Here is a 14,601-nt window from a genome sequence, read left to right as displayed (position 1 = left end):
TTCCGCGCTTCCCCCCCCCCCCCTCCTCCTCCTCCTTCATTTCTTTCTCCTCCACCTCTTCTTTTCGCTAACCCGCCTTTCAATCGTATTTTTCGCTCTCGACCCTCTCTTCGTCCCCCCCTGCCTCCCTGCCCCGTTTTCCACCCCCTCCGTTCCTCGCTTACTATCAACGCGGCATTAATTATGGTGGATATATGGGCTGGGGCGACATTTTGTTCGCTCGCGCGCGCGCTCACGCACGCACGCACGCATACTAAAATGGATATGTATCGCCGTCGTCCCGCGTTTTGTACCGGATCGATATCCACGCGCGATAGTTTTTATTCAGGTGACGAGATGTATAGGGCTCTGCTTTACCGCGCGAGTTGATCGGCGTCGAACTCTTTCTCTCTCACTCTTTCTCTCTCTCTCTTTCTCCTTCTGCCTTCCTTCCCTCTTTGCCTTTCCCTTCGAAACGCGCGGCATTTTCTTCTTTTTTTCTCTGTAGGGAGGAATATCGAACTCTGGCATTATAGACGGATACGCCTCGAACGTACCAAATCACCTTTTATACATACGGAACGCGTATTGACATTCCATGTTCCAGTTTCACTGCGAAATCTGTATTCAATTCCGTTACGAGAGGTACACATCGAGCCGCCTGTATCATCTAACAAAGAAAGAGATATTAGGTTTGTTTTTTTGTAGAATTTCCTCTACTAGTCTACGATAAAAATGAGATATATATATGTATATATATATATTTAGAAGTTGGAAAGAGAGCAAAAACAAAAAGTACTAGAAGCTCAGCTACAAAGAACAAACCTACTGAAGATCTCTTGAATTATACGCAATTAAAAATCAAGGACTTTCTAAGAATTCACACACAAATACATAATAAAATCTTATTCTTTTCATGCAGACTTAATTTTGTTTCAAGCATTAATTAAAAAGATATTTGATGTCTAACATTGAGTCTGCGATCAAGAAGAACTCTCTCTCTGAGGAAAAAATAATGCCAAACTAATAGAATCTATTTAAAAAATTTAATTTTCTAAGTATAAAAGAATTCTATTTTAAAGGAACGGATTTTAAAACATGATTTTGGAACATTAAATGTCAATATACGTTTTATATTTTACATAAAACATACTTAATTAGGTTATTTTGATGATAATTATGAAAATAAACTGATTACATTCCTCAATAATATGTTACTGACGACATACATACAACATATTAATTCTTATTTATAAATGCTTATTATAGATTATAGAGAAAGCAAATTTGCAATAACATTTAACTTTATTACATTAGTATTAAATATGCTCATATCTCAGCACATTTTTACTATTTTTACATTTAAAATGAAATAGGAATATTTATTATCTTTTCAAAGGGAAAGCGAAAAGAAAGAAATCATATATTTGAAATGAAAATAAATTCTGATATTAAAACTACTATATCATAATATTCCAATCATGTTTAAGTGAAATAATGAAATTGAAATGAAAAATATGCATCTATGTAAGAGGAATATTCATGCTATCAATTGTGAACAGAGATTAATATTTTTATAATATTTTGCACAGTATATCTCTGTGTATTTTTTAGTAAAAACATTTGCTGAAATCAGTACTTCCGCTATACATCAATGAGAATTTAAAAGACTTCAGTGTTTTGAGATACTCAGCATTATTCTTATCACACATAGCTAACATAACAAAATTTCACAGCAAATAATTATTGCTATAAAGTACATATCGAATAACATGGAAAAGTTGCTTCCATATAAATTGACATGATTTTTTTAACTGTTTGCGTGCATATGTGATATAATTATAATTCTGATGTATCGCAAGATAATCATGATACATAACCTATCAATCGTGTTTTATCGGTTATTTAATTCCTGAAATGATAAAGCCGTAAGAAAATCTCGTTGATAATGAAATTCGATCGAGACATGAAGCATCATGATATTAATACCGATAAGTTCACCTATATATGGAGTAGATCGGTGAAATTACACACATGTCTTTGTTCCTTCACTGCACATGCAATCATCTTGCACGTTATTTCACGCGGCAACGAGAAAGCAGCGGCGAGAAATTGGCAATTTTTGAGAAACTTACTTCGTTAGAACGATAAAGATTTCCGCAGGCGTAAAAAATGTATAACGCACACAGTACACTTCACTCTTGCACATCGAACTCGTAATAGCCTTGCTGGCAATGATAATCGTCAAGTTCAGATCCCACAATGCAAATATGCGTATCTGTGAAGGTTATGTTAAGGGGCGACATATATTGCACGATTTTAATGGCTACTTCATACTTTCTTATTTTTCGTTTTTCTTTTTTTTTCTTTTTTTTTTTCTTTTTTATTCCGATATTCGATTACAAAGTAGACACCTGCGATATATTTTTTGTTAAGATAAAAATGAATATTACTGTACACTAAAACACAAAATAGAAATATATATTGTTTAAATATAGATTTTACGGTTTCTGTATTATGTACATATATTTATTATAAACGTTAAATGAGAAATCTGCTTTTTTAAAGGAATTTAGAATAAATTTTAAACTAAAATAAGGATAATATATATTTTTATTATATTGATATCTCTAAGAATTTTTCTTTTTTATTTTTATAATCTGTTTCTATTATAGATGCAGTATGATGAAAAGATTGAAACTAGCATGAAAATGAATGTAAAATGGCAAAGAAAAAGGGCTATGTATAAATGAACACTGTCGGTGAAAGATACTTCTATCTCTAAGAGAAAAGAAGTTTATCTAAGTTTATACTCGATTTTGCAAGAGTATAAAAGAAAACATGACAGATGTTAAACCGATTGGAATTTCGCCATCTCAACCACAACAACAACAGCAGTCACAACAACAACCTCAACAACAGCAACAAATAATGATTGCAACTCACGATTTGCAACAGCAGCAAAATGTTCAGCAGTCGCAGCAACAGCATGTACAGCAACCACAGCAGCCTCAACAGGTTCAACAAGCTCAACAAGTGCAGCAACAACAAGTTCAACCACAGCAGCAGATGCAGCAGCAGGTCCAGTCACAACAGCAAATGCAAGTTCAGCAGCAGCAGCAGCAGCAGCAACAACAACAGGCACAACAACAACAGCAGCAGCAACAAAATAATGGACCGCACAATGTCGTTCCTACTCAAGTTCAAGTGCAGCCACAGGTAGCTGCAAGCATGTCTCAACAACAGGTAGTTATTCATTTATAATTTTAATTCTTAAATATCTATCTATCGATATTCTTTTACATCTTGTTGTTAAAAAAGTTGCAGAATGCTGTTGCGGTGTCGATGCAGCATCAGCAACAAGGAGTAGGTGGTGTGTCCATGACATTATCTGGTCAGCAGGGTGCAACTACTATTACTACAATGGCTGCACATCCACAAGCAGTCCAGGTGATTCAACAACCGATGCAGAGTCAAGCTTATCATTTACAACAATTATATAATACTCAAGGCACGCCTTTATTGATGCCAGGAAATCTCGCGCTGCATCCAGCAGGCATAAATCCTTCTTCTATTCAGGTATAGTTTAATTTGCTTTAATCTATAAATTCTTTTATCTCTGGTGATATGTACTGGAAGTTAATATGTGCCAGAGTATTTCTCTCTCTTCTCTTTGTCTTTCTCTGTTAGACTTGTGTTTTTTGGATTTAAAAGAACAATATATATTTTGCAGGTGATAACAGCTGGAAAGCCTTTTCAATCTGCAGCTCAACTGACTCCTCATATGCTAACTACGGCGTCGACGCCCGGTCAAGGCGGTGGTCATCCTGGTGCAGGTGGCACCAAAGTCCAAGGATTTCCTACCGGTTATCTACCAGTACCCACATCTGCTACTCCTGGTGCTGGTCAAACATTGGTATTTGGTCAACTTGGCGTATTGGGTTCACCACAACCGCCGCCTTCGCTGCAACAGCAGCAGCAGCAACAATCCGCGAATAAGCAGGATCAGGTGCAAAAGGTGAACATAATAAAAACGCGTTTATTCCATGACATTAGAGCGTGTCACATATATTTATTTTTTAAAAATACTACTGTATATATTTACTCAATTTTTATTATATCTTGAAACAGTATACAGCCTGCACTGCTGGGACACCCTCTGGTGGAAGAGGTGGTGGTATGCAGTTTGCACCCTGGCAATTTGCTCCACAAGTATGGACTGCTGGATTACAGCAACCAACCCTTCTCACTGCCGCGCCTAATCAGATATTCATTCGTGGTCCGACGCAACCAGACATGTTTATACAAAGTCCACAACCGATACAAACGCATAATGGTAAGTATTTTTATCGTTCCTTAATAGATTATTTAAACATTTTTGAAATTAGCGTTTAATATTTTTCATAATTCTTTGAATACTTTCTCAGTATAAGATGATAGTAAAAAAAGTTTATGCGGAAAATAATTAATAAAAGAATTATTTTATTACTATTGGATTAGCTCTTGCGACGCAGCAACAGATACAAGGTGTGCAGCAGATAACAGCGGCTAGCGGTAAACCTACTAAGGTAATGGATATTCAACAACAGCAGTCGCAGCAAGGTAAACAGAGTGCGGGCGGACAGCGACCTTTAAGTATCCTGCCATCATCCTTGCAGGCAGTGCAGGCTGCCAATATACGCGCCGCTAGTTCCGTCTCTACGCAGACTGTTCACGGAGTACAAGCTACGGTACAAGTACAGGTTACTATATTAACGTTAGCACACAATAATCGTTATGATTATTTTGAGTGCTATGAAATAGCTTATTTGGTCGATTGCATTGGCAACGGAGTTACCTAGAGAATTATATATTTATTAGCATAATAGTAAAACTAATAATAATGTTAATAGAAAAATAATGTTAATAGAAAATTATTATATAATATTGTATTTATCAAAATATTCAGAGCGGTAAGAGCGGCGGCGGTGGGGGGAAAGGCCGCGGCAAGCCGATGCAATCTCCGCAGCAACAGCAACAACAGCAGCAGCAAACTCAACAATCGATACAGCATCAGCAGGTCTTCATACAGCAGAAACAGCATACGCAGCAACAGCAGCAGCTGCAACAGCAGTATCAGCAACAAGTGCAGTCCTCCCAACAGCAAATACAACCTAAGCCTATTATGAGTAAGAACATTCGTCTAAGTTAGTATTTGAATGATATTTATATTTAATTTTCTAATAATATATTTAATACGTTGATTGTCGAAATGTGAAATTCATCGATTGTCTCGCAATGCCGTAACTTGTAATTTTTAAATGCCGGGTTGCAATATTCGACGGTTGTCAACGCGTTAATAATATTATCACGAATAGTGTAAATAATATTTAAAAATATTCAAACGTGTGAAAATTTTTATTACGTAGCGAATATGACACTGCAACAACAGCAACAATCTGGTGTTGTTTTGGGCACAGATCGTCCCATTATGCCGGTAGTTTCGGTAGGTAGCGTTGGAGTTGGAGTCGCTGCCACTTCACAAATGAATCAAATGCCGCAGCCTCAGATGTCGACAGTACAACAGCTTCCTTTACCGGTACTAATCGATAGGCTATATGTCTAAATTACTGATTACACTTTCGTGTGAACATTCTTCTCAAAGTACAAATAGAGAAACATAATTAAATGATGAAATATCTTTACTTCTTTAGGCTATCAATCCGACGATAATAGGTAATCAAATAGTGAATGGAGCGTCGCAGGTTCAAGCGATGCCGATTGTGAATGCGACCCAGGATCAGCCAACGCACGATAACACCAATCCGGCTATAATGATCACGTCGCCAGACCGTAATCCACAGGCTGAATGCTCCCTTATACTGCCATCCACTACGAATATTGCTCCAATGGCAACTGATGATAGTGTAAAATTAGGTTTGAAGAAAGAAGACATGCCTGTGCTTACGGAAGAAGTTGCAGCGACAGCACCTCAGATAGAAGTAACAGGTATCTAATCAATCTCTTATTAATAAATGACAAATTCACCGAATTCAATCGTATAAAATAAAGATACAAATTCTTGGCATACGTGTAGACGGAGATCAATGTAAGACGGCGACGACAAAAGAAGAGGAAGTGATTACTCCAAAGATGGAAGAGAAACAGTGCAATAACCCGTTAGCGGGTCTTGCCAATGCAGTCAATGCGATTACGAATGGTGTCATCGGCGATGAGTCACCGAATATGGCGATCTCGACCCCACTCACAGTGAATAATAAACAAGCACCACCTAAAGCTATGGTGAAGCCGCAGGTCCTTACCCATGTGATAGAAGGATTTGTGATACAAGAAGGTGTGATATTTGTGATATAATTGCATTTTCATCTTTCTCTCCCTCTCTCTCTCTCTTTCTCCCCTTCTCATACATTTCTTATATTAAATTTTATTTCCACACTGCGGTATGAGATGCAAACATTTTTCTTTTCATCTTTGTTGCAGCATCAGAACCGTTCGCGGTAAGTCAGGAAACTACCAATATCCTCAATCGAAACAACACAGCTGTGGAGAGGGAAACTCACGAGGAACCTCCGAGTAAGTAAACTATTTTTGTGAGTGATCAACACTATATGTTTTAAATCCATATTTAACGCAAAATTTAAATTGTGTGTGTGTATATATAGAGAAGAAACATTGTTCTAATTATTCGAATGAAGAAGATGGAGCCAATGGACAAGTCAGTAAGTGCGAAAGCTGTGGCAATGCAGTTGATGAACAGAATGTCAAGCTCAAGAAAGAGAAACGGTTCTGCTCATCAATGTGTGCAAAGAGGTGAGCGCCATATCTTGTATATTAATAATATACAGCAAATGAATGTTTTGTTCAGTTATATTTTCGTAAATATTTGTTGCAAATAATACTCTTATAATGAAATGAAAACTATGTCGTGTCTTATCTGCAGTAAAAAACGGGAAACGCGAGATCGCGATGGTATGGAAAAACAGTGGACTGAGATAGAGACTGAAACTAAAATTGTCGATAATGACGTGGCGAAGAAGAACAGTGAAGAGAGGTCATTATCTACAACTACCACTTCTTCTACCGATGAATCACTGCCGAAAGTAAATCCAGTTAAATGGACGGTAATTAGATATTTTGATATCTTTATGTACCTATATCTATATCTATATGATACGAGATATACATACGCATGAAAAAAAATTAGTTTAACACAAGCAGCAAAATTATTAAAAATTATGTGTATTTTTTATGCATAGGTGGGTGAAGTGTGTGATTTTATACGTGGTTTACCGGGGTGCGCCGATTACGCAGAGGACTTTGCTATTCAGGAAATTGATGGTCAAGCTCTTATGTTGTTGAAGGAGGATCATCTCATGTCGGCCATGAGCATCAAGCTAGGTCCTGCGTTAAAAATCGTCGCCAGGATTGATTCAATGCGCGTGGAATCGATGTCGAACTCCAATCCTACATCGAACAATTCATAATCGTTTACCTATTAGTAGCAAAGCGACCGTTTTCCAGAATGTTTCTAGCCTACGGGCTACAGGGTTTGTGCAAGTATCCGATTTTCAAATATAAGCTTATAAGATTAGAATTTTTCAATGCTACCGTACTGTAAGCGATTTTCATGCTGCACATGAAATAATTCGTTAAACTTTCAACATTTATGAGAGACTTTTCGTTTAGCACGATAGCTACAGTACAAACTGTAAAATGTATTTTTTGTAAAATTATTTTTAAGCAAATCACGGCGAATCGGCAGCAATATCTATTTTTAATTTAGACTGTATGGACGAATATATATATATGTGTGTATATGTGTATATATACACATCCACACCAACACACATACACAAACTGCGTACATAGATACATATGTATGTAGATAATGTCAATGTTCCATTACCAAATTATAAAAATTATTTTGCATCTCAGAAAAAAAAAAATGCCACTGGTTTCTTGCCATGTTTAACAGCTGTAAAACAACTATCTAAATTAACAGAAGGCAATGTATTTTCTACGTTAAGTGGAATTGTTTATATTATTGAGTACGAAATACAGCATACATCTTCGTTTTTTTATATATATAATATACATTCTTTGCTGTATAATGGACATGATTTGTACTCTTGATGGTTCCACCTATAGCATATTTTCCAATAGTGCAGTTTGAAAAAATATTCGTAGACATTGTATGTGTTGTGTGTATAAATATGACTTTATATAAAATGTTTTATATTTTATTTCACAAATGTTCTATCGCTCATTATGTATATGTCATTGAACATTTGTCAGTATAGATTTCATTTCAGAATTATGTGCTATAATTAAATAAATTTTATGTGCTTAATATAATACTATTATTTTGAAGATTATGTATTTTCAATTTAATTTTTTATTATTTTTTGAAGTTTTTATTTTCGTTTCTTGCGTAAGAAATAAATGTATAAATGCTACCACTTGGTATAGAAAATGCGTCGTCTTCTTTATAATTTACAGACAGTAGCTTTGCAACTGTTAAATATGGCTAAAAATCTGGTATTTTTTTCTTAGATATCTTATGCAGAATGATAATTTTTATAATTTGGTAATTGATGATATTGATCTACATAGATATATATCTGTGTACGCAGTCTGTATTATATATGTGTATATATAATTTTCCTTTTCTTTCTTAAAATTTTTGACTATATATTTATTTTTCATGCGAAGACCGAATTCAATCGAAAAAATATCTTCAAAATAATATTATATTAAGCACATCAATTTTATTTAATTATAACAAATAGTTTTGAAATGAAATTTATACTATCTAATGTTGAATGATGTATAATGAGCCATACAATATTTATGAAACAAAGTATAAATCATTTCATTTTATATATATATTCATATATACACATATATCATGTCTATGAATGTTTTTCCCAAAGTGCACTATTGGGAAATATATTATAAGTGGAACTGTCAAGAGTACAAATCGTGTCTATAGCAAAAAATATGTATTTAAAAAGCAGAGATGTATTGCTATATTGATAATGCTATATTTGAAAAACTACTGCTTATTGTCATTCGTCGTACTTTCGTAAATATGATTATGTTTTCGTAAATATAAGTTGTGTACTTGACCGATACATGTGTAAATAGTAGACATAAAATTTTTATTTAATATACAGATTTCGCATAAGACAACATCTTAAATTGTTGCTGACGATTGTCCTTCCATTATTCTTAAACTAATGAAAGGAAAAAAGTAATTATATATGTAAAAGTTTATATTTCTGTCGTTAGCGGTATAATATTATGATGATAAAGTAATAAGGCAAAAAGGATTGTTACTATTTTTAGTAAATATCTTATTAACTATTATCTAAATGATATAACATAGAAAAACCCATTTGATAAAATTTTCGAAATATTATTAAAAAAATATAACATTGAAATATATCATGCCCTTGAAATTCAATGTAAATATCATATTCATTATGCAAATTCATATAATTATTAATTCTGAAAATAACTAGACAGATTGCTGTTTTTATATATTTTTTGTAGGATTAATTAGTTTTATATATTTCAGTATTGTGCAAAACACAGATGCGAGTGTATTAAATTTAATAGGACTCATTATGTTTGAATTAAATGGTGATTTGCTATGCATTTTATACAAATGTTAAATGTAAGTAGATGTGTTTTCTTATGCGTAAGAGAATCTTAGCGGAGGAAGGCATGTTTGTATATAATGCTCAGAAACATCAGATATCATCGAGTTTATCCCGCGCCCTATTTATGTCTATTAATAGAAAATAGAGTATATATAATGCAAGTTATATACATTTTCTTAACCATTGTATAAAAGTTTGCATTTTACTCATTATATAAAAATTTTTTGTGTTAGGTTCGGTTGCACCAATAATATGTTAATTTATTAACTTAAATTCAGAGAATAATCTGTTATTCCCTTCCAGATTGAAATGATTAAAAAGTTTCTTTGCTTTATGTCTCTGATAAAGCAAAAAAAGATTCTGGTTAATTTGATGCACATAATGTAGATAAAACAAGGAAATTTAATTAATTAGTGCTAACTGGAACTGGTGCAATCGTTCCTTGGCAAATATAAGTCTCGTGAATGTTAAAATTCAATACAAACTCAAGGTTCAAAATTTTGCACCAATCTCGACGAAGATAACTCAGGGCCCCAAATGTTTCACAATACATATATACTTTTTATACAATAGAGAAAGAAATAAACTCTGCTGGCATAAAACTTAACATTATTATTATTATGCATTGGGGAAAAAAGCAGGGGTGAAAGTAATTACAATTGCAACTTCTCAGATGAAATAAATATAATGACTAGTCTATTCATTTCATAGAATACTTTTATGTAATATAACTCAAATCTTTTCTTTTGATATTTGACATTTTTTATAAATAATTTTTTTCTTATACAGTTTTTCTAAAATCGATAGTTTCTTACATTTAATATAATTTTGAAAGATTGCATGTTATATTAATTTTTTATAAGTAACTTGAAACGGTACTCAAGATGTGGCAACGTTATAGTTATTTATGATAATAAAATTAATAATAAAATGCAATTCTCATTATATTATTTATCAAGACTATATTTATTATATGAAATAGTAATGTACGCACTGTGTCGGGTTTATTTACAGATTCCCTAAGCATACTCTAAGTAACTCTTGATTTTATATTACACAAAGCCTGTAATATGTATACGTAGTTTATTTACAGTACACAAGTATTTCTTATCCTTGGAAGTACATTGTTTCATATTATCTCTTTCATATATCTAACTTTTCTATTTTTCCTTCAATTATATATCAAAGAGATCGCTTATATTAGCTAGCTGCGCAACATTGTATGATTCTATACTTCTATGCTTCTACCTTCAAGCAGAAGCTCATCCTGAGCCAATTTTTTCTGTGCCAATTGCAAAGGTCGAATGTATCGAAAGTATTCATATACTTTATAACCGAGGAGAAGGCTGCTGACTGCTGTGATACCAATGCAGGTATTTACAAAGCCTCTCTGAAACTTGTTGTAGATTCTCTCCTTTCTCCTTCTTCTCTGAAAACTCGGGTCCATTGTACGCTGTTTGTTTACTCGTCGACGAACTTCTCCTTAAAATTTATTAAATAAAAATATCACGGCATCACACTTGCAATAGTAATATTTTCGTTCTTTTATAGAATGATAAATAACCTCATAAATTCAGTCTAAAATACCAAAATATATCTACAATTTTGTTAGATTTATATGTAGTAAGATAGCGCACCTAAAAGAATGTCTATTATTTAGCTCTTCTCGACTGATAGATATTTCTCTTCTAATCAGCTTTTTAATTCATGTTTGTGAATTAAAACACACTGATATTGATATTGTGCCGCATGTGCGATAGTGTCACGATTTTCCACTGTATGGCGCTACAGTGATGGTATGACTTTTTTTACGAAGCTAATTTTATCAAAATTATGCCAAATATAAAGAATTTGCACAAATGTGAGATTAAGATTATTATGTCGATTTATTTAAGCACGATACAATATTAAAAAAATTTAACAAAATCTTTTTTTCTCGTATCTACACATTTATACATACGAGTTTCTGATCGGGATCAAAATCGGGTTCTCTTTAATCAAAGCGTTGAACAATACATAATACAATGACAAAATATACTTATATCTACGAAATGATTATATAAAGTTCTAATAAATTTAAAAACCAGTTTATAGGCATTGATATATATACAAGATTCTGGAAGAATTCATCTGGTAATTTTTTCGTTATTTTTACAAGTCTTTTTATATTAAAAAGCTTGAATTGTCCGAGTCACAGCCTTAATATCTAATTATAAGAAATGCAGTCGAAGATTACATTTCATTGCATATAATTTCATCTTAAAATGAAGATCATAAGTTTGTAATAATGCACGCACTCATGATTTCTCCTCTACTTCTAATTTTCTAAAAATTCATCAAATATCTTGGAATCGATGTCTAACACTATTTCGTCCAAAGATGGGCCTTGTGAAGAAACTGGCAGCTCTAGATTTACAATAGATAAATTAATAGATTCACATATCTTTCTTTTTGGAAGAAATATAAGAATAAAAACATACTCGGTATAGATCCAGTTGCTTTGTATTCTTCAAGGTCCTCTTTGAAAGCTTCTTCAAAGGTCTCCCGTCGTTCCTTCAATTTTTTTTGTTGGTTTAATTCATGTTGAGAAACTCTCTCAATGTGTTCTTTACCAAGTTTCGCTAAAAAAAAAAAAAAAATTATATTAAATAATAAAAAATTATTAGCAGTTCGTACGAAATGCATTACATCACATAAAGTACCTTTGAAATCATTTAATTCTATCAATCTCTTTTCTTTGTATAAAGCTAATTGAAATCTATGATCCAGCTGTCTACTTTGCAAATCTAACATTTCATTCAGATCTTCCAATCGATACAAAGCTCCTTCAACTTCTTCAAACATTTCTTGTAAATTTCCTTAGAAGCATATAATAAAAATCATAGTTTTAGAAAAATTCTCGTTTTTGTTGTATCTTGTTATGTTCATCTCTAAAGCCAAGCTACCTATTTGGTCCATGAGATCTTGAATTGCATTGTTAATCTTCGGAATATAGGCTAAAGTGCTGTTTAAACACGTAACACTGTTCCATTCGTGTTCAAGCTTGTCATAAATAGAAGATATCAGTGTATCAGCTTCCTGAGCCCTTCCCGCATTTTCCTCTGCAAGCTCGTGAAGCTCATTCCATTGTAATTGGAAGTGATGCAATATATCTGCACCTGCATTGTAATTTACATTTCGTACATTGACGAACTTTTTGCTCTTTGGATGTTCAGTAATTGATAGACCCCGTATACTGAAATAATTATTTTTAATATCTTTAATTTCTTTCTAACTTGTCATTGTGCTTATATTATTTCTCTTAGTCTACACAATGCATAATTTTTGCCAATTATAATTTATGTTTTGTGAGTGATACTATTATCCATATTAAATTTGCATAAGAAATAAGAGCAGGCAGTATATCAAATGTAAATACTTTTTTACCTAGCAGATATACCTTCTTGCACTGTCTGAAACTTGCTACGTAGTGATCCAAACATATTTTGTTCGTAACAAACATTCGTTATTAACTTCGAATGCGCTATCAAATATGTCTATCTACAATGGACAACAGTTATTTTAATTTTCTCTTACAGACATTGTGTAACAAGTAAATATTTTCTACATTTTCAAATATTTCTAGTTTTTCTATATTAGATAAAGAGAGTTTGTTTTTGTATGACGCAAACTATAATTTATATAATTGTAATCTTAATTATATGTTTCCATATATAATTTATACAATTTATTCAAAATGCAACTACAATTATATCTGACAATTATATCTTAATTATCAATGAATTATGTCAATTATATTACAACCAAACCTATCAATAAATGTGATATTGACTATATTACATCACGAAATTTAATTTGTTCAACAACAAATGTTGCTCTCATCACAATATATAGCAATTTTATGAAAAATCTTCATTGCATATGTATTATTACGTATTTTAAATCATTACAAATTGTTAGTCAAAAACACAGAATAATAAAGAAATTTTATTTACACTTATTTCGAATTTAAAATGAAAAAAAAAAAAACATTACACAAAATAAAGGTTGTTTTTACCAGTTTTTTAAATTACTGATTAGCACATGATTGATGTATCATAACTCACAACAATGTTGAACTGTTCGAAACACTCGCAATGTTTACAAAACAATGCTCTCAGCATTAACCATTACTCAATAAGAATGAATCCTCTTTTAGGAAATTGTTAGAATTCAATTAACGGAAGAACGTTATTTTTGTGGGTGTAAAATGTCATAAAATGTACATTAAAACCGGACAAGAAAAAAAGTCAATGATATTCTATAACTTTGTTGGTAATTTAGCTCACCGTCGCGATATCAATGCATGGATACCACGAATATGGGAGTGATTGTAATTATGAAAGCATGATCTAGATGGAAGCACGGCAGGGTTCGATATTGGCGGCTTCTTTTCCACACAGTTTGTGGTGAATTAAAGATCTTTATTATCACTTTATTACAATGATGCCAGAATTGAGACGCGAGCAACACGACTCCGTACTGGTGGGGATACACAAACAAGCGTAAACCGTGTACATGTAATGCGCAGAGCGCTCTGCGCATTACACGTACACGGTTTACGCTTGTGTGTGTATCCCCACCAGTACGGAGTCGTGTTGCTCGCGTCTCAATTCTGGCATCAGTGCTTTATTATCAATTGGAAGGTAAGTTTTTCATTAACTTCTTCCGACGATTAATATGATTGCTTAAATACAAAGATTCCCAAAGATTTTTCAAGAACAACAGTATTGACCGAATGAAATTTTACATGTTTGTAGTATATGCCTGTATTAAAGCTTTTTTAATACGTGTAAAAAATTTAATCTGGCTAGCAATGTTGTTTTCTCGTCAAATTTGTCAATAAGTTCTAATATATGCAATATTTCATAAAAAAGAAATACAATCGTAAAAATTAAATAACTTTCAAACTAATAAA

General features: G+C 32.8%; 3 protein-coding genes across 11 annotated transcripts in view; 1 reads left to right on the top strand and 2 right to left on the bottom strand.

Annotated features, from left to right (window-relative positions):
• The window catches only part of LOC115238085 (D-2-hydroxyglutarate dehydrogenase, mitochondrial), a 38,953-nt gene extending 36,714 nt beyond the window's left edge, over positions 1–2,239 (bottom strand). The window contains exons 1-2 of one of the 3 annotated variants that reach the window (XM_029811633.1): positions 2,115–2,195; positions 545–649 (exon numbers count right to left, since the gene is read on the bottom strand). The gene's annotated coding sequence lies outside the window, so the exon portion shown is untranslated. Of the gene's footprint in view, positions 1–544; positions 650–1,980; positions 2,038–2,114 lie in introns of those variants that run through there. The other 2 variants (XM_029811632.1, XM_029811631.1) reach the window with 2 other exon arrangements.
• The window catches only part of LOC115238080 (histone-lysine N-methyltransferase 2D-like), an 11,297-nt gene extending 1,491 nt beyond the window's left edge, over positions 1–9,806 (top strand). For 2 of the 5 annotated variants that reach the window (XM_029811611.1, XM_029811613.1), the window contains exons 2-14: positions 2,655–3,225; positions 3,301–3,558; positions 3,713–3,997; positions 4,111–4,315; positions 4,480–4,721; positions 4,928–5,165; positions 5,388–5,557; positions 5,673–5,967; positions 6,056–6,313; positions 6,460–6,552; positions 6,642–6,789; positions 6,920–7,100; positions 7,236–9,806. In XM_029811611.1, coding sequence (XP_029667471.1) covers positions 2,821–3,225; positions 3,301–3,558; positions 3,713–3,997; positions 4,111–4,315; positions 4,480–4,721; positions 4,928–5,165; positions 5,388–5,557; positions 5,673–5,967; positions 6,056–6,313; positions 6,460–6,552; positions 6,642–6,789; positions 6,920–7,100; positions 7,236–7,463 — 3,006 coding nt within the window. In that variant the 5' untranslated portion in view covers positions 2,655–2,820 and the 3' untranslated portion in view covers positions 7,464–9,806. Of the gene's footprint in view, positions 1–2,208; positions 2,266–2,654; positions 3,226–3,300; positions 3,559–3,712; positions 3,998–4,110; positions 4,316–4,479; positions 4,722–4,927; positions 5,166–5,387; positions 5,558–5,672; positions 5,968–6,055; positions 6,314–6,459; positions 6,553–6,641; positions 6,790–6,919; positions 7,101–7,235 lie in introns of those variants that run through there. The other 3 variants (XM_029811614.1, XM_029811615.1, XM_029811616.1) reach the window with 3 other exon arrangements.
• A 624-nt stretch (positions 9,807–10,430) lies between these two features.
• Positions 10,431–14,048, bottom strand: LOC115238089 (dysbindin protein homolog). Of its 3 annotated transcripts, none has more exons than XM_029811644.1 (7): positions 13,702–14,048; positions 13,071–13,184; positions 12,590–12,879; positions 12,347–12,502; positions 12,125–12,265; positions 11,209–12,050; positions 10,431–11,126 (listed from the first exon to the last, which is right to left on the bottom strand). In XM_029811644.1, exons 2-6 carry the CDS (start codon positions 13,124–13,126, stop codon positions 11,962–11,964), a joined length of 732 nt encoding a protein of 243 aa, XP_029667504.1. In that variant the 5' UTR covers positions 13,127–13,184; positions 13,702–14,048; the 3' UTR covers positions 10,431–11,126; positions 11,209–11,961. The 3 variants fall into 3 exon arrangements, with proteins under 3 accessions (XP_029667504.1, XP_029667502.1, XP_029667503.1); XM_029811642.1 differs by having other exon boundaries at positions 11,282–12,050; XM_029811643.1 differs by having other exon boundaries at positions 11,282–12,050; positions 13,751–14,047.
• Positions 14,049–14,601: the final 553 nt, after the last annotated feature.

Source organism: Formica exsecta, unplaced genomic scaffold (genome assembly GCF_003651465.1).
Source record: "Formica exsecta isolate Colony F162 unplaced genomic scaffold, ASM365146v1 scaffold32, whole genome shotgun sequence".
Classification (NCBI taxonomy): domain Eukaryota; kingdom Metazoa; phylum Arthropoda; class Insecta; order Hymenoptera; family Formicidae; genus Formica; species Formica exsecta.
The sequence above is the reverse complement of the archived record's forward strand: the minus strand, read 5'-3'. Positions and strand labels throughout refer to the sequence as shown.